The following is a 27,114-nucleotide window of genomic DNA, read 5'->3' on the forward strand; positions in this document are numbered from 1 at the left end:
TGTGAAGATCCTCAATATGATCAAAGAGAGTTTCTCTTTATGACTCATGTGGAATGTAATTGAAAGTGCTTTCCAGCATATTTTCTCTCATCTAGTAGTGCTTATGTATATTCAATTAAAAGTGATATAAAAGAGAAAATACATCTAACAATTTAATTACTTTCTCCCTCTTTGATGAAAGCAAAAAGTAAGTGTAAAAGACATATTCTCTACAGAACTAATAATACAGCATTTGTTTTTGTTTTTGTTTTCACAGTAAATTTTCCATGCCCTCCAACCAGGCCGTACCGATGCAGAAATAATCATGTTTGTTTGAGACATGAGCAAATTTGTAATGGAATTGATGATTGTGGTGACGATTCAGATGAAGATCACTGTGGTAAATAATCTTAGTTTTACAAACAAGAAAGAAACAGTCTTTTTTTGTGTGTGGGGGGGGGTGTCCTTGCTTAGTGTAATGGTTGAGACTGTAACTCACAGAATTCCAAAGATGGCATAAGTGGCAGAATTTATTCCAGCCTAGTAGTACAATAAGAGCAATAAATGCTTCTTTGCTAGCTCTCACATAGGTGCAGTGTAATAGTGCTGATTTGTATTTGTAGAATAGGAACCATATTGGTAATGACAGCAGTAGGTGGTATCCAAATGGCTATTCAGAAACCTAGCTATAAGTTCAACGTTGTGTTTCTGATTTTGCTTAATTTTGTTGCAGATTTTTTTTCTTTAATGACTAGCATTAATGTTAATATTGGACTGAAAGCTTTTGCTCAATGGGTTGAACTCTTAACTATTCATTCAGCTACAGAGCTATCTATATTTCACACTGAGGCCAGTGAAGTATTGTATAAAATCAGTTTGGCCAGTAAATCACAATGACTCCAAAATGACTAAACAGACATGATGACGTCATCAGGCAAATGCTGCCATTATGTAATTACATTCTGATAGCAGCAGCAAGTATGGAAATTACTGCATTTGCCTGATGATGTCAACATGCACATTTCCTAATTTGTCTCCCACATGGACACTCCTGAGTCTAGTCATCCAAAACAGTTAGAGCCCAGTCTTTTTCTCCATATCTAGAGACTAAGAAATATGCACCTGGGAAAAGGCTGAAAGAGTACGTTTGATTGATTATGTGCCATCAAGTTGTTTTCAACTCCTAGTGGCTACATATAGATTTTCTCCATGATGAGGAAAGCACAATCCTCCCACCTTTTTTATTTCTTTCACTTGGCATGTTGCTTTAAGCTGACATGATGGCAGAATCTCACTCCAGATGGGCCATTGTCCTTATGTGAAAAGCAAGTATAAGTATGGAGAGAGGTGATCCTGCTCTCTACCCTTCAAATGTGCATTCAGCCTGTTTAGTACCCTTTTGTTGGCCTGTTATTCTCTTGAATTTATGAATAGAGCAGACATCACTGTGTGAGTAATGTGTTTCTCCTTTAGGCAATTCTAGGATTGACATCTATGGCCTCATATTCTCTGTCCTTTGGTAGGAGCAATAGAAAGATTTTAGTTATTTCATGTCAACCTCATTTACTGCACGTCCACATGGCAGGCACCTACATGCCCAGGAAGCAGCATTCTGTAAAGCCTCGTGCATTTATTACATGAATTACAATAATATCAAAAGCTAAAAACAATTGATTGTTCTTTTTTATTTTTTTGCAGACAAAACTACATATAAAGCAAGACCTTGTAAAAAGAATGAGTTTGCCTGTAGTAATAAGAAGTGCATACCTATGACACTAGAATGTGATCAATTTGATGATTGTGGAGACGGTTCAGATGAACAAGGCTGTAAAACAAGTAAGTTTGATTAAGAGGCTGCGAGGTTTTCATGCTCAAGGACAAAAGAAAAAAAAGAAAAGAAAATACCCAACAGAATCTGTACTATCTTAATGATCTTAATTTAGCATGAATGAAAAGAATACAAAACAAAGGAAACAATTGTTTTATGATAGACCTGAACAGTGTGACTCAAATTGTAATTACTGATATTTTACACATATGATCATAGGGTAAACTCATTTATAGAATCTCAATGTGTGCTTCAGCAGTTATGTTGCCACTGCCAGATACCTCATTCATTTCAAGAATGTAAATAGTTATTCTGTTTCATGTGGCTTGTCTCCAAAGTGCAGGGTTAGTTGTATAATGGATTTTCTACAACTTCCTTTGATAGCTGAGGGAAATGATATTGTCGCTCAAGATTCACAATTGTCTATAAAAATTTGTACAGTTTGTAATACCTGGATGCACTACATTTCAAACATTTGTCTCCAATCTTCTCCTATAGCTTGAGCCAAGAGAAGGAAAATAGTTTTCAGCGCATATAAAAGTGTTCTTTTAATTTAAGTTTTTTATTACCTCAATCCGGGACATTAAAAATTACAAATATGCTAACAATATAGCTACATGGAGAAGAATGGTATGGAGCTTTAAAGGGGGAAAACACTAGAACTATGCAATATAGATTGGAGCATTGGGATTTGAAGAGGGCATTATTTGATTAAAATATGAGAGAGAGGAACACTATTCAGTTTGAACTGATTTGTGATTTGAGAAAATAGTTTTCCTAGGCTGCAATGGGGAAGCATCATACTTGTAGCCTCTTTGGGTCCCCTCCCCCCAGAATAAATAAAAATAGCAGGGATGACAGAACCTTTAGAGATCATTAATCCTGCCACTTTTCTATGGGATTCTTTCCAAGTTTTCACCACAATATATTTTTAAAATTTCCTCATCCTTTTTTAAAAATAAAGATACTGTACAGAATGAGGAAAGACAGTTATTTTTCTCCTTGCCTTGATAATAATTAAGGGGGAGGGGGAAATAATAGGATCCTGAGACTGGAGAAAAAGTAAAAAAAAAAAACAACTTGTCAATATTCTCAAGGAAAAAATTGTCAAGTTGCTCTAGGCATTTCAATTAAACTCGTTTATGTTCCAAGTTGATCTGTGTTTAAGGTTCTAATAGAGCATGCAAAGACTTTTTATTAGAGATTCTGCTAGCTATCCCCTTCACTTTTTTATATGCTTTAGTATATAGTGAGACAGAAATTACTATACTAAATTTAAATTATGTCATCTGATACTTGCAAAGTCTAACGATAGGCCAATCATCGAATAAAAATGTGTACATTGAATTTTTAGAGTTCATTTCCAACATCAAATTCTTTTTGGTTCAGACCTCTTTGGATTTTTACTCAAGTCTTCACAAACAAATTTGTTCTGTATTCAGGAGTCTTAGAAGACTTTCTGATATTAAATCAACCAAATTTAAAAATAGATTCATTGTAGATATCCCATGTACTCTTCTCTTAATCTATTTTAGTTATCTCTAAAGAGTTGGGAGAAATAAGGCTTTTGCATATCACCAACACTGTTCTGTATCTCCCAATCCAAGATATTATTACTTTTCTTTACCACATGTCTAGGAAATCCCCTGAACACACATTATGTGTGTGTGTGTGTGTGTGTGTGTGTGTGTGTGTGTACGTTTTCAAGGAGAATAACAAGGCTAAGATCCTGTGCAACTTCCAGATCCTGACAGACAGGCAGGTACTGGCCAATCAACCAAACATTGTAGTAGTAGACAAGAACCAGAAGACATCAGTGGTGATAGATGTAGCAGTGCCAAGTGACAGCAACATCTTGAGAAGGAGTATGAGAAGCTGGAGAAGTACCAGGCCTGAAAGAGGAACTAGAAAGGATGTGGAAAGTGAAGACCAAAGTGGTCCCAGTGGTGGTAGGGGCACTTGGGGCTGTGACCCCCAAACTGGGAGAGTGGCTCCAACAGATCCCAGGACCAAGATCAGAGCTCTCTGTCCAGAAGAGTGCAGTGCTAGGAACAGCTAAGATACTGCGCAGAACCCTCAAACTCCCAGGCCTCTGGTAGAGGACCGGAGATTGAGGAAGACACAGACCACCCATAGGGATAAGAAGGGAACACGCACACACACACACACACTGTATATATATATATATATATATATATATATATATATATATATATATATATATACACACTGTGTACACACACACACACTCACACACTCTGTGTGTGTATAAAATACAGATTAAAAGAACAAGAAATTTTAAAGCACAAAACACTAAATTAATTCTATCCATTTTCAAAAATGTTGAAGGAATAGAGAAAAAGAGCCTAGATTAATGTAATTATCCAGAAATGAATATTTTATTGACACTGATTGCTAAAGGATTTTCACTTGTGGAAGAAAAATTGCTTCTAAAAGAATTGGCAATTATGGACTGTAGAGATTAAGGCCCCTCCCACACTTCCACTGTTCCAGTTCTCAAAAGTAGTCTGAAGCTAACTTCTGGATATTTTTGCTGCCACTAACCCTTGAAATACTGAGGACATCCTGAGCCAATACCTTCAGACAAGACTACAAAAATGATAATAAATTAGCCCCTTTCTCCTTTATTTCAAATTGTATGTATTTGGTAATTTTTGAAAAAAAAAAAATCAGTGTATTAGCTGGAGGTGGGGGGGTTTTTTCAAAACTTTGAAAACTACATGTAGTAATAAGAAGTACATATCTATTGCACTAGAAGGTGATCAATCCTTTTGTTGCATTTTAAAGAGTTCTGAAATAATAGCATCCCAGTGAGACACCATGGCATGGAGTACACTATAGAGCAGAGTGGAGTTTGAATTGGGTTCAATAACAGAGGAAGAGGTATACCAGAGTTCCTGTCAATAGGAATTCAGCTATCTATAGGTTTTTAGAGCCTTAGTGTAACAAAAAGGAAGATATTTACTCTACATTTTGAGATACATCACAATTGGGCTGGAAGAAATAGCTTCCGCTAATGAACAGAGACAATGCACACGTATTACTAATACGATTGCAGTGCTATGTGGAAGTCCCCATAGTTCATACTAGTAGAGCCACTAAATGTTGTAGATGTTCTGAAGAACAGAAAGAGTGTTGGAACAATGATTTAGGGTTTGAATAGCTGTATGTTATTTGTGATGAAAAGAATTGTTTTCCCCATACTACATTCATTTCTTCTTGGGTTTATTGCTATACAGCAATTTAACTCCACATAGCACCCTCCTTTCTCACGGGAGGCTAAGAGGAACAACAACAAAAAAAAAAAAATGCAGAAGAGAAGAGAAGAGAAACCACCTGTCTGAGTGTCAAATATTGCTGCAAGACTCCAGCTCCAGATTACCTGGAGCACAGGAATGGAACACTTGTCTATAGAAATAGGAGATGCAACATATGTATGAGTCCCAGATTGTAAAATGTGTATATAATTTCTTGTTTAATTCACATTTGATCTCTTATATATATATATTCTGCTTTTCAGTTAAGTAATATGTGTTCATTCATACAATCCAGAATGGAGATCTAGGATATAAAATTCTTGCCTTCTTTTTGTTCTGAAAAATGTGTTGAACTGAATTTTAAATCTTTTTTTTTCCTTATTGTGTGTACCTTCCATCTTTAAAATGTGATGGAAAAAATAAATAATTTATTTCATTTATATCTCCCTGAGGCACTTCCGAATGTTATCTCTTTGTTTTGGACTTAAAAATCATTTAGGCCCCTTTGTCTAGGTAGCAGTTCCTGCATATCTCCATCAAGATCATCTTTTTTACTCTCTATTCAAGGTTTAGTGTCAACCATAGTTAGGGGATTCATCCAGTAAAGTCTTCCCTACAGGCAATCAAATCACAGCCAGCCCTATTCTGACAGTACTATTCTCTTTTACCTAGAACTCTCAAACAACCATTGTTGTTTCTATGTTTAGAAAAGATAAAACCATGAGCTTGGTCAGGATTGGAGGCACCACACAGAGAGTGAGTGAAGATTAATCCTTTCCCAGCTTGTTTTGTCAACTAACTCCCCACACAGGGTTGAAAAACAAAATAGGAACAGTAGAGACACTGCAAGAACACCTTCTCCACACCATTTTCCTGAAAGAGTGATAGCCACTTAATCATAAATTAGGCATTAGTCCACATTTAGATGAAATGCCAGATCATTGTCAAGGTATGTTAATTTGTAACAAGCTATTATTACAGATTGTGTTTAAAGTACTGCTCCATAGCCTATTATTTTGATTGGCTTAACGTGTTGGATTAACTGAGTCAGTCAGAAGTTATTAACATGAATTTGGAATAAATGGGAGCGAATTCATGAGACTTGCTGATCTTCCAAACTGTTGAAACATATGAGTAGAGTCAGAAATGTTTCCAAGCTTGTTTCAATCAAAAATAACTTCTGTGAAAATAAAAAAAATTGAAATATTATGTCTTTGTGTACCAAATGTTGTATCTCTTGTAGAAAGAATAGTGATTGTGAATAGTTAATATACAAATGTTATATAATTTTATTTTACGAACATTTAAATTTGTTTTGTTTGTTTGTTTGTTTTAGGTTTGACTGAATACAACTGTGAAAATAATGTGAATCCTTGTGGTGATGACGCATATTGTAATAAAACCAAAACATCAATTTTCTGCCAATGTAAGCCTGGATTTCAAAGGAACAGGAGAAATTGGCAATGTGAAGGTATTTCTGGAACAATTGCTTTAAAATTCTCCCATTCTAAAAAAATTTCATAACATTACTAGGTAATGTCAGAAGACTGCTTTTAATAACAGTTAAAGGCTAAAGGAAGTCACTTCATTTGTGGCAACTGAAATTACAGTATTGTGTTTCTTTTAATTTTCCCTGAAAGTTAAGCAGTCAAAATATAATGAACATTTTTAAAATAGCTGCAAAACTAAGAATTTAGTTGGCTTTGTTATTTCTTCACTTAATGGAAGCTAAGAAAAAAACATAGAGACATTTCTTTTTAACATACATTTCCATTTAAACATTATTTAATATTTATACATTATAATTATGTATATCTCACATTTCAGAATAGTATTCCTCTCGACACACCTTAATCAGTAGAAAGAGAAATACAGTAAATATTTTTAGCAACGAACAGATTCGTAAGATTCCTTTCACCAGGCATTTGCTAATAATAACCAGGTGGGAGAAATAAATCCAGTAGAGGTCTTCCTCCCTTTAATTTAAGGGATCTTGCTTCAGCCCAGGCACGGTAGTGGCCCTGGTGGAAGGAGGGAACCATCCAGCTAAGTAGGCTTCCATCATGGTCTTTGCATATCTTCTGCTTCCTATATTGCTACTTGATTTGCATTGTTTTCTGATATTTGGACACAGCTAAGGAATTCTTGACTTTTAAATGCTACTATTATAAAAGACCTCTGATACTATGAAGTTTGTAAAAAGGGAATATTTGAATTGAATAACTTTATTGATTAGTCAAATGACTATATCAGAAAGTTGGGCATCAGCCACTATAAAATATAAAATGTGATATCATCAAACAGCTAAAAACAGTAAAATTAACTAGAATATACTATGTTGAGATAAAATATGAGAAAATACGATAAGATAAAATAGAGATAAAATTGTAAGATAAAAATGCAGGATGTGATAAAACAAGTGATAAAATACAGAAACAATGTGAGTTTAAATGAATTCATCACCTTTACATGCCACCCCAATGCATTCTATAAATTGCGTTCTCAGTTGGACAGCCCTAACTATAAACTTAACAGTTCTATTGACCACATATGTATTCATGCCCTGGAGGAAGTAACACAGTCTTTTGTTATGATCCCAGTATGTGGTTCTGTCAATTAGTGTCTGAAGGTTCTGAGCCCTTGCTGGGGCATATAGTTGGCAGTTAAATCGCTTCTCGGCCTTTTGGCTAAGATCAAGTGTAGTAAAAAGGGAATATCTTAATACAAGAGGTCTTGGATCTTCTGAAACGATGTATCACACATTTCTGAATCTGTATACTTCTCTCTGCTTTATGTTCCTTAAATATGTTGGTAGTGTGGGAAAAAAGGGAATTAATGGAAAGCTGACAGGGACAGATGCATTGCTACTTTGAAGAAATCTGCCACTTTGCAGATGATTAAAAAAAATATCTTCCACAAAATTATGTAAAAGAATACCACTGTTTCTCTTGTATTGGCTTGCAACAAGATGTCTTTTGATAGAGATGTTATGCCAGACTTCATCTCTATCTCACATTTACTTGTATTTCTTAAAAAAAATACACACACTTCTATCAAAGAAAGCAATAAATCTTTCAGGCTTACATTATTATGTATAGATAAAATTTAAGAACACATAACAATACTTGGGACTTAGGAAGCAGATTACACTAAATTCTGTGGCAAATGAAAACATATTCCACACATTATGCCAGGTCCATCCATACCCCATATTGTTACCTACATGTCTGCTTTCATTTTATGAGAATGTGGCAAAGACAAGGGAGATAAAACAGGAAACACCAGTAGTCCTCACTTACTGACTGCCTCATTTAGTAACTGTTTGAAGTTATGTTGGTGTAAAAAAAAAAGCTTTGTGAACAATCTTCACATTTACGACCATCGCAACATCCAATGGTCACTTGATCACCATTTGGGCACTTCGCAACTGGCATGCGTTTATGACCCTCTCAGTGTCCCACAGTCATGTGATTGCCATTTGTGTGCTTTGCAACTGGCTTGTGACAGAGTTAATAGAGAAGGTGGAAGTAAAATTGTAAGTTGCAGTCACGTGATGTTTCACTTAATTACTGTAGTGCTTTGCTTATTGACCAAAGGGGAAGTGAAGTCATAGGCCCATCACAGTCACATGATTTTCTGCTTAGACTGCTGTGCTTAGCGATGGAGTTGCCTGTCCCAATTGTGGTTGGTAAGTGAGGATTACCTGTATATCCAATATTTTTAGGAAAAAAAGAGGATAAAAGAAGTAGAAGATACACTGCATAAGCAGGTGTCCTGCGAAAAAGAGAGAGAAATAAAGTAATAGTGAAGGAAAGGGAACATAGAATTAAAAGCTTATCAAAAAGTTCATTGAGTCCATTGGAGCTGGGCAGCTTATACATTCAAATAATAAAACTAAATAAATAATGTAGCCCCTTGTCAAGAACAGCTCAATTCTCTATTCACATGCCAACAATTTTAGCATCTTTGAGGTGTATTCACAATAATGATACTAAAGTGGAATCTTTTTTTTTTCCCTCCAAGCTTCTAAATTTTACCTTACTTTGTATCTGAGGTTGTTTCAGGGGGTACTTATTGAAAGTATACAATTCAAGTGCAGATAATGTGCAAAATATATAAAAGATGACTGAGAAGAATAAATGAAAACTATTACATAAAACACAGGTCATTTCCCACATGAATATTATCCTACTGCAGTATGAACTCTTTGTCTCTTTGATTTGAATCTGAAATATGTCGTGAAAAATCAAACAATTGGGAAATGGCCTCATAATTTGTTATTGTCTTCACTTGGAAATCAAAATATTTCAATCAATAATAATTATGAATTTGCTCCTCATCAGGGGCATTCCTAAAATCAGTATAATCAATAAAACATTTACACTTTTTCAAGCATATTGAACTGTAGCCAACTAAATATTAAAGTATTTTTACCAGCCACAACAATCATGAACTTAAGTAATTATTTATTCTGATCCCAAGAACATCTTTGATATTGACTGATAAAATTATGTGAAATTAATCCAATTAATCATGTGAAATGCATCTGAAATTTTTGGCATGCACAGTCTGTTGATGCCCTGCTACTTATTTGTGTTCTAAGATGATCATTTCTTGCACAATTTAGGATCAGACTAAAGAGATTAGGGAAGACCCACAGATCAGCTAGATATGAGCTCACTAATATTCCTAAGGAATATGCAGTGGAGGTGAAGAATTGATTTAAGGGACTGGACTTAGTAGATAGGGTCCCGGAAGAACTATGGACAGAAGTTGGCAGCATTGTTCAGGAGGCGGCAACAAAATACATCCCAAAGAAAGAGAAAACCAAGAAGGCAAAATGGCTGTCTGCTGAGACACTAGAAGTAGCCCAAGAAAGAAGGAAAGCAAAAGGCAACAGTGATAGGGGGAGATATGCCCAATTAAATGCAAAATTCCAGAGGTTAGCCAGAAGAGATAAGGAATTATTTTTAAACAAGCAATGCGTGGAAGTGGAAGAAGACAATAGAATAAGAAGGACAAGAGACCTCTTCCAGAAAATTAGAAACATTGGAGGTAAATTCCAGGCAAAAATGGGTATGATCAAAAACAAAGATGGCAAGGACCTAACAGAAGAAGAAGAGATCAAGAAAAGATGGCAAGAATATACAGAAGACCTGTATAGGAAGGATAACAATATCGGGGATAGCTTTGACGGTGTGGTCAGTGAGCTAGAGCCAGACATCCTGAAGAGTGAGGTTGAGTGGGCCTTAAGAAGCATTGCTAATAACAAGGCAGCAGGAGATGACGGCATCCCAGCTGAACTGTTCAAAATCTTGCAAGATGATGCTGTCAAGGTAATGCATGCTATATGCCAGCAAATTTGGAAAACACAAGAATGGCCATCAGATTGGAAAAAATCAACTTATATCCCCATACCAAAAAAGGGAAACACTAAAGAATGTTCAAACTATTGAACAGTGGCACTCATTTCACATGCCAGTAAGGTAATGCTCAAGATCCTGCAAGGTAGACTTCAGCAATTCATGGAGCGAGAATTGCCAGATGTACAAGCTGGGTTTAGAAAAGGCAGAGGAACTAGAGACCAAATTGCCAATATCCACTGGATAATGGAAAAAGCCAGGGAGTTTCAGAAAAACATCTATTTCTGTTTTATTGACTATTCTAAAGCCTTTGACTGTGTGGACCATAACAAATTGTGTCAAGTTCTTAGCGGTATGGGGATACCAAGTCATCTTGTATGCCTCCTGAAGAATCTGTATAATGACCAAGTAGCAACAGTAAGAACAGACCATGGAACAACGGACTGGTTTAAGATTGGGAAAGGAGTACGGCAGGGCTGTATACTCTCACCCTACCTATTCAACTTGTATGCAGAACACATCATGCGACAAGCTGGGCTTGAGGAATCCAAGGCTGGAGTTAAAATCTCTGGAAGAAACATTAACAATCTCAGATATGCAGATGATACCACTTTGATGGCTGAAAGCGAAGAGGAACTGAGGAGCCTTATGATGAAGGTGAAAGAAGAAAGTGCAAAAGCTGGCTTGCAGCTAAACCTCAAAAAAACCAAGATTATGGCAACCAGCTTGATTGATAACTGGCAAATAGAGGGAGAAAATGTAGAAGCAGTGAAAGACTTTGTATTCCTAGGTGCAAAGATTACTGCAGATGCTGACTGCAGTCAGGAAATCAGAAGACGCTTAATCCTTGGGAGAAGAGCAATGACAAATCTCGATAAAATAGTTAAGAGCAGAGACATCACACTGACAACAAAGGCCCACAGTTAAAGCAATGGTGTTCCCTGTAGTAACATATGGCTGCGAGAGCTGGACCATAAGGAAGGCTGAGCGAAGGAAGATCGATGCTTTTGAACTGTGGTGTTGGAGGAAAATTCTGAGAGTGCCTTGGACTGCCAGAAGATCAAACCAGTCCATCCTCCAGGAAATAAAGCCAGACTGCTCACTTGAGGGAATGATATTAAAGGCAAAACTGAAATACTTTGGCCACATAATGAGAAGACAGGACACCCTGGAGAAGATGCTGATGCTAGGGAGAGTGGAAGGCAAAAGGAAGAGGGGCCGACCAAGGGCAAGATGGATGGATGATATTCTAGAGGTGACGGACTCGTCCCTGGGGGAGCTAGGGGTGTTGACGACCGACAGGAAGCTCTGGCGTGGGCTGGTCCATGAAGTCACGAAGAGTCGGAAGCGACTAAACGAATAAACAACAACAAGATGATCATTCAAAACATTGTTAATTTATACCTTCGCTGATACTCTGCATGGTTCAAAAATGATTCCGAACTCATGTTTCATATCTTACAGAAGCACAGCACCTCTCTGCTATCCATTAAAGCAGTCCCTCCCCCCACCACTAGGCTTAGTTGTCAATCTGAAAAAAAGTGTGGCGGCTTTCAGAGTTATATTAAGTATAATGAAACAGCTTCTTGAAGCACAGAAGCCTGGAAAAAGGGGAATTGCTTTAATGAATAGCAGAGAATTTCCATGGTTGCATTCATGTAAGGTTCAAATAATTTATTTCTAATCATTTTCCATTATACATTGCTCTTTTTGATATGTACTGTACTTTAAGTGTGAACATTTCAGATCTGCAGTTTCTTTGGGAATCATTTCACATTATTTTACCAGTCTATATCAAATGTGCTCTTGGTTTCTGATGGAATTTATAATTAATCTGATGAAAATTATAATTTGGGTTCATGCTTGGTTAAAATATTTTTAATATTTGGTTGGCTAGAATTCAGGAAATTTGAAAATGCTGAAATGTTTTGCTGATTATACTGTTTTAGGGATCAAAGATAAAGCCTGCAGGTTATATTTATACCTATGATCAGAGGTGTCTGTGGAGCATTAAGAAGGGGAAATGATAAAAGCAGTGTTGTGCCATCACAACTCAAGCTCTGCCCCTTTTGTATGTGTGGTATGATGTCATACCAATATAGAAAAGCTGTGGAGCTTGCATAATGACAATGCAATACTGCTTTCATCATTTTGAAGAAGCCTGGGATCCTATGTGTACCTATTGCTATGATAATTTAAACCAGGATTGCACAGCTTATATTAGCTCAACAGCACACCAGGCTTTGTACTATGTCAGATCCAGGGCCGTAGCCCAATCCCAATTTAAGAGAGGACTTCAGAGTTTCAAGATGCTTTACAGATATTGTGCAGAGTCCCACATTTTTTACCCAACCCACTGTAGACAGCTCTGGGTCTTACAAAAGTAATGCTGCAGGTTCCTAGGCTGCACTTTCTGTACCCCTGCTTTTCACTATTAAAATATTGTTTATAAATTGTTTTGAACTATGTTAAGTTTGTTCCTCAGTTTTAATATCATCTGCCCCATCCTTTTGCAGTAGCTTGCTCTGAATTGAAAAAAAATCATACCTATTTTTTTTTTCTAGATATCAATGAATGTCTGATATTTGGCATCTGCTCCCAACTTTGTATCAATGTAAAAGGGTCATATAAATGTACTTGTGAAAAGAACTATAAAGAAAGAAACAGTAGCTGCATTGCAAAAGGTAAGCTGACAAAATAATTTATGATGCTAGCGCACAGAGTAGTCATGACCCTTTCATGCACAAGGGCACTGTGCTTATGTACAGTAGGAACTCAATAGGACATGATGGAAAAGTGTTACTCTTCTGTTCCTGTCCCTTAACTGGAAACAAAGCAATATAGTAATTGGTGAGCTTCTGATGCCAAACCATTTCATTTATTATCTGGTTTGAAATGTTTCACAGTCCTGAATATGATGGAAAATATGAAGAGATGTCCCCCATTTCTGACCACGGTAGTGCATTGTTTCACTGCATGGCATGCTTGTCTTGGACTGGGGTGTGTGGGGGGGGGGGAGCAAAGCATTATTAAGCCTTATCAGTATGCCATGTGTGTACATGCCCTGTGCATCTTCTGTTCGAAAAAGAACCACATGGAGAAAGTTTTTCCTCAGGTTCCTATTTCAAACTGAAAGCCCTAAAGACATGAAATATAAATTTTGCAGTTCCCTTTTTAAGAGGAATAATTGCTTATGCACCTGAATGTTGTTAATGCACATTAAATGTTGCATTTATTACACTCATTTAATTATTACAAAGAATAACTTAAAATGTAATTTGTTTGTACTTCTTGATTTGTACCATATGATCAGTTTGGAAAATGGTCTCACTCACTTCTCCTGCCTCTATTGATTGTACTGGACTATTTTCTCTGAATAGAAGGAGCCATTTCTCAGAACAGTACATCAGGATCCCAACCCTTTCCTTAAATACACTAATACCTTGATTCTAGAGATGTAACTCTGATGGAAACTTAATTGGATTTTTAATGTTTATATATAAAATTTGCACTTTTAGATAATAAAATTGTATGGCCTCCATGTGCTTTCTATTATTTATTTGTAAAACATTCTGCAGTGCCCTTCATTAGTGGTGGTTCCACAGCAATATACACAAATAAAATAGTAGAACTGTAAAATATGAAACAACAAGTAGCCAATAACTTAAAATCACTGACCAATTTTAAAAAATGCCTGAAAATAAAGTATAATGCCTGGTATTTGAAAATAAATAATGTTGGCATAAAATGGACTTGTCTAGGGAGAACATCTGAAGTCATCTGAAATTAATGTCTTCTCAGTTTTTCTAGCTGCTTCTCTGAGTAGAAGGAAACAATGATAGTCCAACAGTGTGGTCTAAGATTGCTCCTTCTTAGATATAGTCCCAAGTATTTCTGAAAATGAACAATAATACTCTTAATTTGACTAAAAATCTAGCAAGCAATTCTAAAAATTATTTTTTTAAATTTGCAAGAAGTGATTAAAATATGCCAACTTGATAGCTATAGTTTCCTGAAAATTTCCACAGAGAAATCTGTAAGGATTACATGATTTCAGATGAAATGTTATCATGGCATGGATAACAGTACACAGTCTCTCTCAAAAGAAGCAGCAACTTTTAAATTCATAAACTTACAACCATTTTGGGACTGAGCTTCAATTGATTGACTATCATATCAATGTTTTAATAACAAAGCTCATATGATAAGGTGAAATAAAATTCTGTTGATGAGACTCTCTCAGAATTCCCAATAATCTCATAAAATAGTTCTGCAATATGCCAAAGAGCATAGGGGACAAGAAGCAATCCTACAGACCTCATGCCAAGACAACTTTCTGTAACAAGTCTTGCAATTAGGACTAGGACTATATGCTTCCCACTCCAATAAGGGATCTAATATTTCAATAAATTTTGAAAATAGAAAAAAAAAACCCATAAACAGTGTAATAATAAATAAAACTTTGTCCTACACTTTTTTTAAACAGATACAGGAAGCAATAATTTAAAGGAGAATGTGTTCCAGTGTATATTATTATTTCAGAGAGAAAAGCAATGTACATGTTGGTTAAATAAATTCAATTAAATTCGGAATTATCATAAGGTTTCATTCCATATTCTACATAACCTGGAATTATCCCCATTGAATACAGTAGAATTTTAAAATATCCAAAGATAAGTAGGATGTGGATTACAATAGAAATCAATAAAAAAGATAACCCGTATAAATATAAAACATTAAAATACATGAATTTCATTTCTTTTTAGTAGTTGAAATTTACTTTATTTTTGTATTTCATTACAATAATCTCCAGGCTCTGAAGATCAAGTTCTCTACATTGCTAATGACACTGATATCCTGGGTTTTGTATATCCATTCAACTACAGTGATGTTCATCAACAGATTACACACATTGAACATAACTCAAGAATAACTGGAATGGATCTGTATTATCAAGGGGAAATTATTATTTGGAGTACTCAATTTAATCCAGGAGGCATTTTCTATAAAAAGGTCAATGGGGGAGAAAGAAGACAAAGCAATAGCGGTGTGATAGTAAGTCAACTATACTGATATATATTTGCTTATTTTTATTTTGGAATTCTTTTTCCTCTTCTTTCTTAAATTGACAATTTCCAAATATAAAAAGTTCCAGATAACTTAGAATTTCAATTCTTTGTCCTTGTAAACCATAGTAACTCAGCATAAATTAACAATAATATGAAGGTATGTGTTGTTTTGTTCCTGGACTTGATTTTTACTGTGATAAAAGAGTGTCTTCTTCAGTGTGAACTTGTTCAAAATTACAATCACCTTAAGAATAAAAATATCTACACATGTTGAAGTTAGATAGGTTGTGACCAAAGAGAAGATATATTTAGTGCCTTTAAAATGAGCCACTGTGGGGACACTTATTTGTTGCTAAAATTCAAGTACATGATATCAGCGTTTTATTTCTTTGTATATCCAAATATCTGCTAAATAGATGGCAAGAAACAACATTATAGATGTTAATAGTTCTCAGCTTTAATGAGGTTTATTATTGTGTTATTGTTAATTAGCAATGTCCTGATTTGGCCAATTATCCATGCCCTGAATATATCACAAAGAACTTGTTGGAATGTATTCTCTTTAAGAAGAGAATATATGTACTGTAGCTCAGGGTTGAACTGTGGAGTCCTTGGTGCTCTCTGAGCTTGGTTGTTTGATTGCAGACATTTCATTAACCAACTAGGTAACATCATCATTGTCTGCAATCAAACGTCTGCAATCAAACAACCAAGCTCAGAGAGCATCAAGGACTCTACAATTCTCTTTAAGGAAGGGTCAGCTGGTGCAACTGCTGCAGCTAGGCCACTCAGTACACACTGCACCAGTTTTTTTCAAAAGTTAGAAAAAACCTATTAGTGCAGGTCTTCTGAAGCACACATATCATTCCCTGAAGTAATTTCTATAATGTCTTTTGAGCATTCTGAGTTCTTCTGGCTTGTATGAGAAAACTGTATGAAGTATTTGTGTGGGTGTGTGTGCATGCACAGAACTGTAGACATCTCAGAGATTTAAAAAGATAAACATGAACCTATCCTCTCTTTATCCTATGTGGATTTTTGTGAAATTTGGTATTTTTCATTTTCTATTTTACTTTCATCGCACATGAATTGATGATGATGATGATGATGATGATGATGATGAACAAAAGTTTTGGACTAGCATAATTATTTTAACACTCTATTGCTTAAAACTTTTGTAGTTCATTTTAATTTTTGTATACTGTTTTGATGATTATTAAGAAAAACATGATACACTTGTACACCCATGTACACACACATGCACAAATATGCATAAATAAATGATTGCTCAAATTAATAAGATTTGGCCATTTAGTACAACCCCCCAAAATAAAGTGACTATAATTTAAGCTAGTAGTACATCAGTTTTGAAATATTTATCCTATATTCTGTTTATGGCACATACTTATAAATTAAATTGTAGCTTCAAAATAAAAATAATAATAGTAGACATTGAAGCAAATGTTATTGTTTTCTATGTATTATTTGTATATCAACACATATATTTCTAGTAATTTATATTTAATAATATAAGAATAGCAAATTTAAGAATACTATATATTTTATATTTTAAAACTGGAGAAAGATTGCTGCTCGGGAAAGGTATTTAAATCTGGTAAGCCCCAGGTGACTTCTTTCTGTCCCATGTTGCCTGTAAAGTTTACTTTTCTATGGATAGTGAAGGGCCTCTACTGTACAGCAGAAGGGGTACCTCCGTTTCAGTATAATATAGATCTAAAATTCTGGAGATTCATTAGTTCTTAACTTATTGTTTTAAACAACTGCATTGTAGATGAAATATATATTTATTTAGATTGTGTTTATCAATTTTTCTCCATTGTGTCTAGTGTTTTTGTCGCACAGTATGAGCTCTCCCCTTTTTATTTCCATTATAGCACGAAATAATTGCATTTTGTTTTAAGCAGCATAGGGCAACTACCTACTTTTAATATATTGTTGTAAATGAAGGCGTGTAGATTCTATTGTTAATCCATACAGTTCCTTGACAGACAAATCAAATCAAATCTTTATTACGGTCAAAGACCAACATAGGGAGGATGGGGTACAGTCAGTAAAAAGCATTAAAATCTAAAGAATAATATAAAAGTATGTATGTATGTATGTATGTATGCATGCATGCATACACACACACACACACACACACACACACACATACAAACACGTATATCTGGAAGATGAGCCAAGATGGTGACAAGCTAGCAGCTCCCGAACTAAGCTCCTGGCCTCACCCCTTCTGACTTTGCCCTACAACTCAAAAATGCCATCCAGAGGCAAGAAAAGGACCCAGACCAGCCCCAGTAATGAAACTGGGGCCCATTAATCCAATAAAGCAGAGAAACAGATGAAGATTGACTGCTATCTCCCCACCTCAGAGACAACAAAAAATGTGAATGACAGATCTACAGCTTTAGGATCCCCTTCACCCCCAAACAATACGACAACACAGATGCCAGTAACAAGACAGGCCTCCTCCCCAACTCTCCAAAGCTTCAGCCCAAGTCACTCCCCGGAGCACGGAAGTGGTGGAGATAACCTCTTGGAACCAGCCTCCTGCACCCCACACAACTACATCATTCAATCTTTCTGTGAGGTCTGACTTCTGTCTGCTGAAACTCCTTGACAGACAAGTAGCATCTTCCCTGAAGCCTCAAAGTCTCTTTTTACCCAATGTAACACCCAGATCAAACTCTTCTTTCTTGGCTTCAGTACATCCATCCAAAATTTCTTCTCTAATTTCTTTCTTTATGAATGTTTGATCATGGCTTAGCCCTTGATCAAACATTCCCAGGAGAGGTTTTTTTTTTTTTTTTTACACAAAAGAAGATCATTAGGATATCAAAGTTACAACAGACTGCCATTACTGTTTGTAGACTTTGTATTAGAACTAACCCTAAGTGCAGCTGATTTTTTTAAAAACAATTTTTTTCATCACAATAAATGTGAAATGAAATAATTTCTTTTTTGTTTCCTTTACCTTAAAACATTTTTAAACATAGCAGAACAGCTGATTCCCTCCTTCAGAAGAAAAACAAAAAGAGCTCATACATTAGTTTAGAAAGAGTATTTCATTTCTGTGAATAAATGTCATGGCACTCATAATGGTTTCAAAGTAATACTGTTTTGAGAATATTGAAATTGAGTTTTTCTTTAAATGGCAGAAGCTGGGTTTTTATTATTTTTGAAGGATTAAATGTATATATAAAATGAACTAATGCATATCCTCCTAGTCACTTCATAGCATACAATAGCATCTATAGATTGACTTGACTTTTGAAGTTAGGAAAGAAATTCTGCAAATGTCATCAATGTATATTTTGTTATTCTGATTGCAACAGTGTAATTCTGATTTTTCCCCCCCAGTTTATTAAATAGTCAGTATAATAATACTAGCTGGCCCACTGCACAGGATGTATACCTATAAAATACAGAATAACATTCTCAGGAATGTTTGGGGATACAGACTTAATGTATGCTAAGTCTTATCATCAAACCCAGCAAATATGCAGATATTTTGACAAGCTAAATAAAGCTAACAATGGTTGGATAATAATTCAGCTCTGTGTGTGTGTGTGTGTATACACTCACACAGACACACATACATACGTACATACTAGACAACCCTGTGACCCATTGTATCATCCTTTGAGAGAAAGGTATTGTAGTCTGATGTGACCAGAATGAACGTTAAATTTTAGGCTGACCATATTTTTTTTACCGTAATGCTAAATGGTCCCTTGATCATCTCAGAAGAGTATATATCATAAATAGAAAAATAATTGTAGTGGCAAATTAAGTTCAATAATACGTCAATGTTTACTTACCTAAACAGAATAACTATGGGCAGGCAAAAAAGCAGTGGGAGCAGGAGTGACTTCTGGCTTCCTGCCAGCTTCCCCATTGACTTTGCTTGTGGGAGGCTGACGGGGCGTTGGAAATCATGATCACATGACTGTGGGGATGTTGCAACTGCCACAACTTTGCAAATAAAACTTGCCTGAACATCATGGAAATTTCAATTCCACAGGAGTAATGGGTCCCAGATATTTTTTACACATTTTTTTAATGTTAGTGGATTTTTTGATTCAAAAATGGTTGCAGTATAATGCACCGTTTAGGCTAACTTGACAGTACAAACAGACAAACAAACAAACACAATGAGGTTTTAGTAGCGTGTGTGTGTATCTGTATGTATATATATCCATAATCCTTTAATTGGGTCAAAATTTGTCCTGGAAGAGAAAATGGGCTTGCAGAATACTTAATAGTGAGTAATAGTAAGAGAGCTGAACTTGTGTTGATTTCTCATTCCTGACATTAGTTACCTTGCATGCTTTTGTATACAGTTCTTCTATGTTGGATAGGAATGTAGGGATTCCCAAATTATGCTCCAGTACAATGCTCTTACCGTTGAATAAAGCTAAGCTATCTCCTAGAAAGCTACAAACATCTTACTGAGTCTTTTCACCTGTTTTGCTAACACTGTCAACTGATACTGCAATTCCTATTTGTAACATTGCTACTATATGACCCCTTTATAGCTATCCTTTGTTATACATACCCATCAACAAACTATGAAATGTCTATTGCAAACTTTAATGGCTAAAAAGCTATATGGAAGGCAACAATATACTGTAGTATGCAAAGCAATTGTGGCAGTCCATGAAGCATAAAGTGGAATCATGTCTGACTATTTTTGGAGACGTACAAATTTGAATTCAAAATGTTAAAATATACCAATATTTATACTTTACATGTTCTTTCAAGCTCAGTTTTAAAATGCTAGGTTTCTTTATAGACAAACCAGATCAAGTAAATATATAGCAGTGTAACTTTAAAAATCTGGGTTTTTTTTTTTAATTTCTTTCTAGTGTCCTGAATTCAAACGCCCTAGAGACATTGCAGTTGACTGGATAGCTGGAAACATTTATTGGACTGATCATTCCAGAATGCATTGGTTTAGTTATTATACAACTCACTGGACAAGTTTAAGATACTCCATCAATGTGGGACAGATAAATGGACCAAACTGCACAAGACTTCTTACAAATATGGCAGGAGAACCATATGCAATTGCTGTAAATCCTCTGAAAGGGTATGTTGTTTAATAATATGATAGGCATTATGTAAAGCATTGTATAGTACAAGTGCCTCTGAAAAACCATTCCTCCTCCTTTGGAATGACACAGCTTCTGTGTTTGCTTGCTTTCCTGCTTTTCACAGAAAAGGAAATTAGCCTTTTCTTGTCTGCTCCTTTATTGGTTGACCAGATACACACAAATTCTCAATTTAAAGTTACTCAAAATTCTAAAGATTGGAGTCACTACAGGTTAGTCCCTAGTCATGAGATCAGTGAGAGTGGCTTTAATATTTTTCTTTAAATAATAGCCAGTTTAATCCTATGGACCCTGGTACAAAGCAGAAAAAAGAATATGTGCAGGCCTGAAACAAACGTATTTAACACAGAAAATAATGTGTAGAAGAGCACTGAAAAGTTGTTTGGAGGCCAGAGTCATAGATCTTTCCTGAAAGGGCATTGGTCAAAGTCAGAGTAAAGACCACTGCAAAGCCTGCAGTAACTGCAGTTAGCTCTGTCACAAAACTGATATAGTCCCCTATCATATATTCCATTTTCAGTACTCATTACATTTGAGCCTGATTGCATCTAGACTGCCTTGAACTTCCAGATTTTATTACAGTTCAGAGGATGGCTAGCAGCAGCTATTTAGAAACAAAATAAACCATAGCTCAATAGAATTGTGCCCTACGCCTTGGAAAAATGTGTGAGACTTCTCAGATAAATGTTTAAATTCAGGGACCAAGACAAAAATAGATCTATGTTATGAAGACACCACTAACTGGCAATTTCAGAAGAAGGAATCCCTGGCCTTTACCAGAGGATATTACAAAGTGGCATGCGGATAGAATGGCAGCTGGCTCATTATTGTGCGTCCATAACAGTGGTAACTAGCCAGGCTTCCTAAAGACTGTCTTGACTTCACATGTCAGTCCTATGCTGAATGTGTCTGACCAGGGGCTGTGGGGACTCATAATCTTCTGATGCTACCATCAGAATAGCATGTTCTTGTAATGAATACAAGATACAAATGAATACTTGTAAGAACTTTATAGCCTGTCCAGAATTAACCAGAGACATAAAATAGCCCATGGCAAGCTACCACTTCTATGGTCTAGGGTTTATGTCTGGGCCTTATTCTCATTAGTTTTTCATTTTGGTTCATGGAATATAGTGCCCTGGTTTCAAAATAAAAGATTGGTAGCCTTGTGAGTTCACAGAAGCATTATGAAATGAATAAACTGATAAATAGCAGCAGGCTCCTTGTGTCAAGCATAATGGAATAGTACTATGTGGTTTGTGTTTGGGATTTCCAGCATGATGTATTGGACTGTAATTGGAGACCGTTCTCATATAGAAGAAGCAGCAATGGATGGTACTTTGAGAAGGACAATAGTACAAAAAAATTTACAAAGACCAACAGGTACAGCTAAATTTCAATAATAATATATATTAATGCATTCCATTTCAGCTTAAACAATTAAGTCATTCTGTGCTATATTGCAAGCTAGAAATAATCCTGATTCTGTGTTTTTTGTATTGTTCAATAGTTTTATATGTGCTGCACAGGATGACTTCTTTCTATTTTTTTTCCCTTTATGATGTTGCAAATATGTATTTTGTACAGAATTATTTTCTGTTGTTCAAATGTCAGATCCAGATTGTACTTTTAGGATAATTTATCCTTGTTATATACAACCTTCAGTACTTGTTTTTTGATTCTTATTAATTCAGTCATAGGTGTCTGCAGGGGGGCAAGTGGGGCAAATGACAAAATGAACCACCCAGAGTTGCATTTTAAGATAGGCAGCCATATAAATCTAATTAATAAGAAAGAAAGAAAGAAAGAAAGAAAGAAAGAAAGAAAGAAAGAAAGAAAGAAAGAAAGAAAGAAAGAAATGTGTGTCACAATGTTGTGACACAAACTGCATGACTTTCATACTTCCATCCAATGTTGGGATCCAGTATAAAAGGTTGGGCAATGAACACCTCATCCTGTTTCCATCATTGTGGTTTGTACCAGACTACTCTGATTGCAAAAGAAACATTTTTTAAAAAATTCCATATACAATGACAAATAGTTAAAGCTGTACTAGATCATTACATCTTTTTATACTGTATTTCAAATATTTTATTATTTACAGCTTTTAATATAAATTAAATAAGCAAATTGATCATGTGATATTTCCTTGCAAAACCTACAGGTTGGTAAGGCACATTACATAACTGCTGCTTTTCTGACAGAATGGGCAGCATACAAATAAATCAATAGCATTCACATTGTTTGTATTTTGTACAGATAACTTCATATTAATATTTTATTCAATCACATCATTGATAGTTATTATGTATGGGTTAGCAAATATCTCCACATATTTCTAAGAAGAAAAAAGAAGGACAATGTGGGAAAGAATGCATTCATATCATTCTTATCTGTAAACAATGTTCTTCAGTGTGACATAATCCTAACATTTATAAAGCATGAAGCCATGCTTAAACTGGAATTTTATTAGGAAATATTTTTTTTACAATAGAACAGAGTTAACATAACAATCTTTATGTTCGTCATACAAATTTATATAACATATAAACGTTTACACAAGAAATATAAACATGAACTTTAAGAAAATGACATGAAAAACTAAGTCTTTTGTATGTACATTTATACTTACATTATAGGAAATGTATATTAAATATGTGCACATCCTAAATACAGTATATCTGTGATATTTTTGCTCTAGAATACTAAACAGAGGTAGGCTTTTTTGGTACAGAAAGGAATACTGGGAAATAGGAAAATATTGGAGACTTTAGCAGAGCAAGCAATGAAAGAAGATTGTGCTTTGAATCCATCTGAGAAGCAAGAATGACTAATACAATATGATATTGTTTCTGTCTTTGCCCTTATGTACTACAGTTGTTAATAGCAATTATTATTATTCTTACTTGCATATATAAGTACTCTTAGCATTGACATACAGTTTTATCTATTATTTAGAGTGTATGAATCAAATTAAAAAAGCAGTGGCAGATTTCAGAACTCTGAGCAAACTCTGTATTACAGGGTTTTTTTGACAAATGTCTTTTTGTCAAAGTTTGACCAAAGTCTAAATTAAGGCTCTGCACTGATCCTGGGAAAAGTTGGGGCTGCTTTAAAGAACTGTGGATAGCTGTAATGTTTGTGCCTGTTCTGAAGTGAAAATCAAATCTAAAGCACAGCCAATCTTAGTCTGTTTTAGAATTCAGTAATACCCATTATAAACAAATTTTTACTTTGGAGTATGTACATTGATTCCACTGAAACTAATGTTGAATGTGAAATCAATACAATAGTGAAACACTTTGTTGTGAGCAGACAAAATATAGGAATGCAATAATACTATTACAATCAATTCATTGGTTCTGGGTATATCTTCATTTAGTTGCTTATATCCTATACTGGTTTTATGAAGCCTTACAGTAGATTTACTTTATAAATTTGTAGCTAGTTTAGTTAGATAGGTGAATGTGATAAGTGTGATTTTTCTCATTTCACATTTTTTCGTCTTTAAGTTCATTCCATCTCATTGCATTTTATACTGGTGATTTTTTAAAAAAAAAATATGCTTGAAAATGTTTGCATTTTAATTTTCATCTCTTTTACATACATTTTCTACCATAGCATCTCTTAATTTTTGTCTCCATTTTATATCTGTATTTTTCTACATTCTTTTCCTATTATGTGTGATTGAAAGTGGTTTCCCCCATGTATTTCTACATACTTTTCTCTGATATATGTAGTTTTTGGTATATTTTTTGCAACTGGGAACTGCATCAGTCTGAAACATAAGTATCTTTTGGTTTATATATACAGTTTGGGAAGTGTGAATTGGCTGGATTTCCTTCAAATTTATCCTCATCCCTAATTTCAGTCCTCTTTTATTCCATTAATACTGTAACATCCAACTACATACTAATGTATAGGCAGTCCCTGGATTATACCAGGGTTCTCTTTCAGGGACTTTTGCATAAAGTGTTTTTTATGTACAACACGTGCATGCACAAACACTGCAGCCACTGTTCTTGCCGTTCTTTCTGTAAGGATAGATTTAGATAAGTCAAAGCTTACATAATTTTCTGCATGTTAGGACTAACTCATAGCATGAACTACACTGTTCATATGGAGAAATCCAAATCTAGAAGCATACTTCTAGAATTACATCTTGCCTTTTGTTTTGTATAGTTACGTAAAAAAAATTCTAGGACTAGGAGATGATTTTTCTTATGCAAATTTTTACATTCAAGTTCTTAATAAATATGTTGAAGAAGTCTTATGTTTACAGGTCTTGTGGTTGATAACTTCAGTCAACGCTTGTTCTGGGCTGATTTTGAATTATCAGTAATTGGCAGTGTTCTTTTTGATGGATCTGATTTGGTTATATGTGTTAGCAGCAAACAAGGTAAGTATATATTTTAACAAAATGTTCTACAGAACTTCATTTTTACACCAATTGTAAGATGCTGGACATTGTTTATAACTTGGTATAAGTAAATCAGTTGAATTTCCATCTTGAAAATGTATTCTGTTTTAGCAAATCTTGGGACCAGTTAATTCTGTCTGCACCATCACTTGCAAGTTTTCTGAGGATTGTGAATCTGCCTATAGGTTTGTGTGTATATCCATAAATATCCCCAGGATCTGGTTTTCTCCTGGAAAAATAAGTTTTCCAATTAAAATGTAGTCAGAGAACAAACAGTACAAGTCTACAAGGATTCTGCTTTACTGTATGGCTTATAGGATAAACAGAAAGCACCTTAGTATCTTTTGATGCTTCTGCATATGCATTAGAAAATGGTAATAGTTCACACCTTTCCTATTTGAATTATTTTAGTTGATGAAACTTTATGTAATGTCAAAAGCTTATTCAGATTCTGCATGCATTCTGATGATGAGTTCCCTGTTCTGGAGAAAGAGAAAATAAAATTAATAGAGGTGTAAAGTATTTGCTTTTCCTTTTTGTTGTATTGAACTTTAAAATACTATACGATGAACCCTGTAGTATAATTAACAATTGTGAGTACCTTCATTTGGATCTCTTGCTGGGTAGCAAGGATACATATTTCAAGTGGAAAGATCACACAGGATCCCTTATTTTTCTTGCCAACTTAATAAAGTTGGTAAATTAATAACTCCAGTTGCTGTTCATAAAACCAAAATATCACTACAAAAATACTAGCATTAGTTTATATGCTGGTACAGATATATAACTTGGGCACATCTAAACTGAAATGTGTACCTCTTTTTATTTATTTAAGGTTTACTCCATCCTCATAGAATTGATATTTTTGAGAACTATATATATGGAGCTGGACCTAAGAATGGTGCATTTAGAGTGCAAAAATTTGGCCATGGTACTGTAGAATATTTGAACGTGGAGACTGATAAAACAAAAAGTGCCTTGATTTCACATCGCTACAAACAAACACACTGTGAGTATATTTTATTACTTTCAGGAAAACATTTAAAAATATTTTAAGATTCAAAATAGTATATAAACTAAATATATAATTGATTCACTCCTTCCCTGCATTATACATAAGACTTCTGGGACTTGGGATAGGATTAGGATTAGGACAGAAATTATAGAGACCTCTTACTGGGCTAATAATGACATTTTTGTAGTTACAAGGGGAAGAGAAGGAAAAAAATATTATGATAAACCCTTCCCTGCTAACATTTGGAAGGCAGTGAAGACTCTTCTCTTCCAATGAACCTTTACAGCTGCAGGTGCTCTTGAATTAGAGACAAGTCCTTGTCAGGGGAAGGGGTCAAGAAGTAGGTGATATCATGGTGTATGGTATATTTTCTTTTGTATTTATTTTATATTTTAACTGTTTTAACTGTAATTGTTTTAATTGCTTTTTTCAGTATGTTTTTCTTGGTTTCAAATATAAGCCATGTAGGATCTGTGGAGTAGACCCCATATAAATATGTATACAAATAAACAAACAAATAAATAAAATGGAAGCCTTATACCCTATAGATATTTGAGGGGGGAGGTGGTGTTTTGTTTCAGTTTTTTGTTTGGTTTTGTGCCTTCGAGTCATTTTTTTGATTCCTGGTGACTGCCTGGACTAGTCCCCTGCAATTTTCTTGGCAAGGTCTTTCAGAAGTGGTTTTCCATTGCCTCTTTTCTAGGGAGTGACTGCCCCAAGGTCATCCAGATGGCTTCATGCCTAAGGCAGGACCATAGTAAGTTTCTAGCCTGATGCCTTAAGCACTACACCAAACTGGCTCTCATATTTGAGTTTATAGCTCCCATAAACCCATGTAGGATTATAAGTAGTGATTCTTGATAAGACCAGATTGCTTACCACTTGTGAGAATCCATTCATGTGCATGAAAACAGAGGGTCAGGAGATGTCTTACATTGTTCTGTTTCCTTGTATTAATGGGATTGGGAGACAGGCTTGGGGCTAAATCTTAATGGCTGTAAGGACTTTGCTTCTTATTTCATTATTT

General features: G+C 35.1%; 1 protein-coding gene and 1 pseudogene across 1 annotated transcript in view; both read left to right on the plus strand.

Annotated features, from left to right (window-relative positions):
* Positions 1–27,114, plus strand: part of LRP1B (LDL receptor related protein 1B) — a 707,094-nt gene that overhangs the window by 639,264 nt on the left and 40,716 nt on the right. The window contains exons 74-82 of the mRNA XM_063307533.1: positions 257–379; positions 1,678–1,815; positions 6,422–6,556; positions 13,013–13,132; positions 15,262–15,503; positions 20,407–20,630; positions 21,929–22,035; positions 24,935–25,051; positions 25,908–26,081. Of these exons, the coding sequence (XP_063163603.1) occupies positions 257–379; positions 1,678–1,815; positions 6,422–6,556; positions 13,013–13,132; positions 15,262–15,503; positions 20,407–20,630; positions 21,929–22,035; positions 24,935–25,051; positions 25,908–26,081 (1,380 nt within the window). The remainder of the gene's footprint in view (positions 1–256; positions 380–1,677; positions 1,816–6,421; positions 6,557–13,012; positions 13,133–15,261; positions 15,504–20,406; positions 20,631–21,928; positions 22,036–24,934; positions 25,052–25,907; positions 26,082–27,114) is intronic.
* LOC134488757 (U2 spliceosomal RNA) lies at positions 7,753–7,888 on the plus strand (annotated as a pseudogene).

This window comes from Candoia aspera, chromosome 1 (genome assembly GCF_035149785.1).
Source record: "Candoia aspera isolate rCanAsp1 chromosome 1, rCanAsp1.hap2, whole genome shotgun sequence".
Classification (NCBI taxonomy): domain Eukaryota; kingdom Metazoa; phylum Chordata; class Lepidosauria; order Squamata; family Boidae; genus Candoia; species Candoia aspera.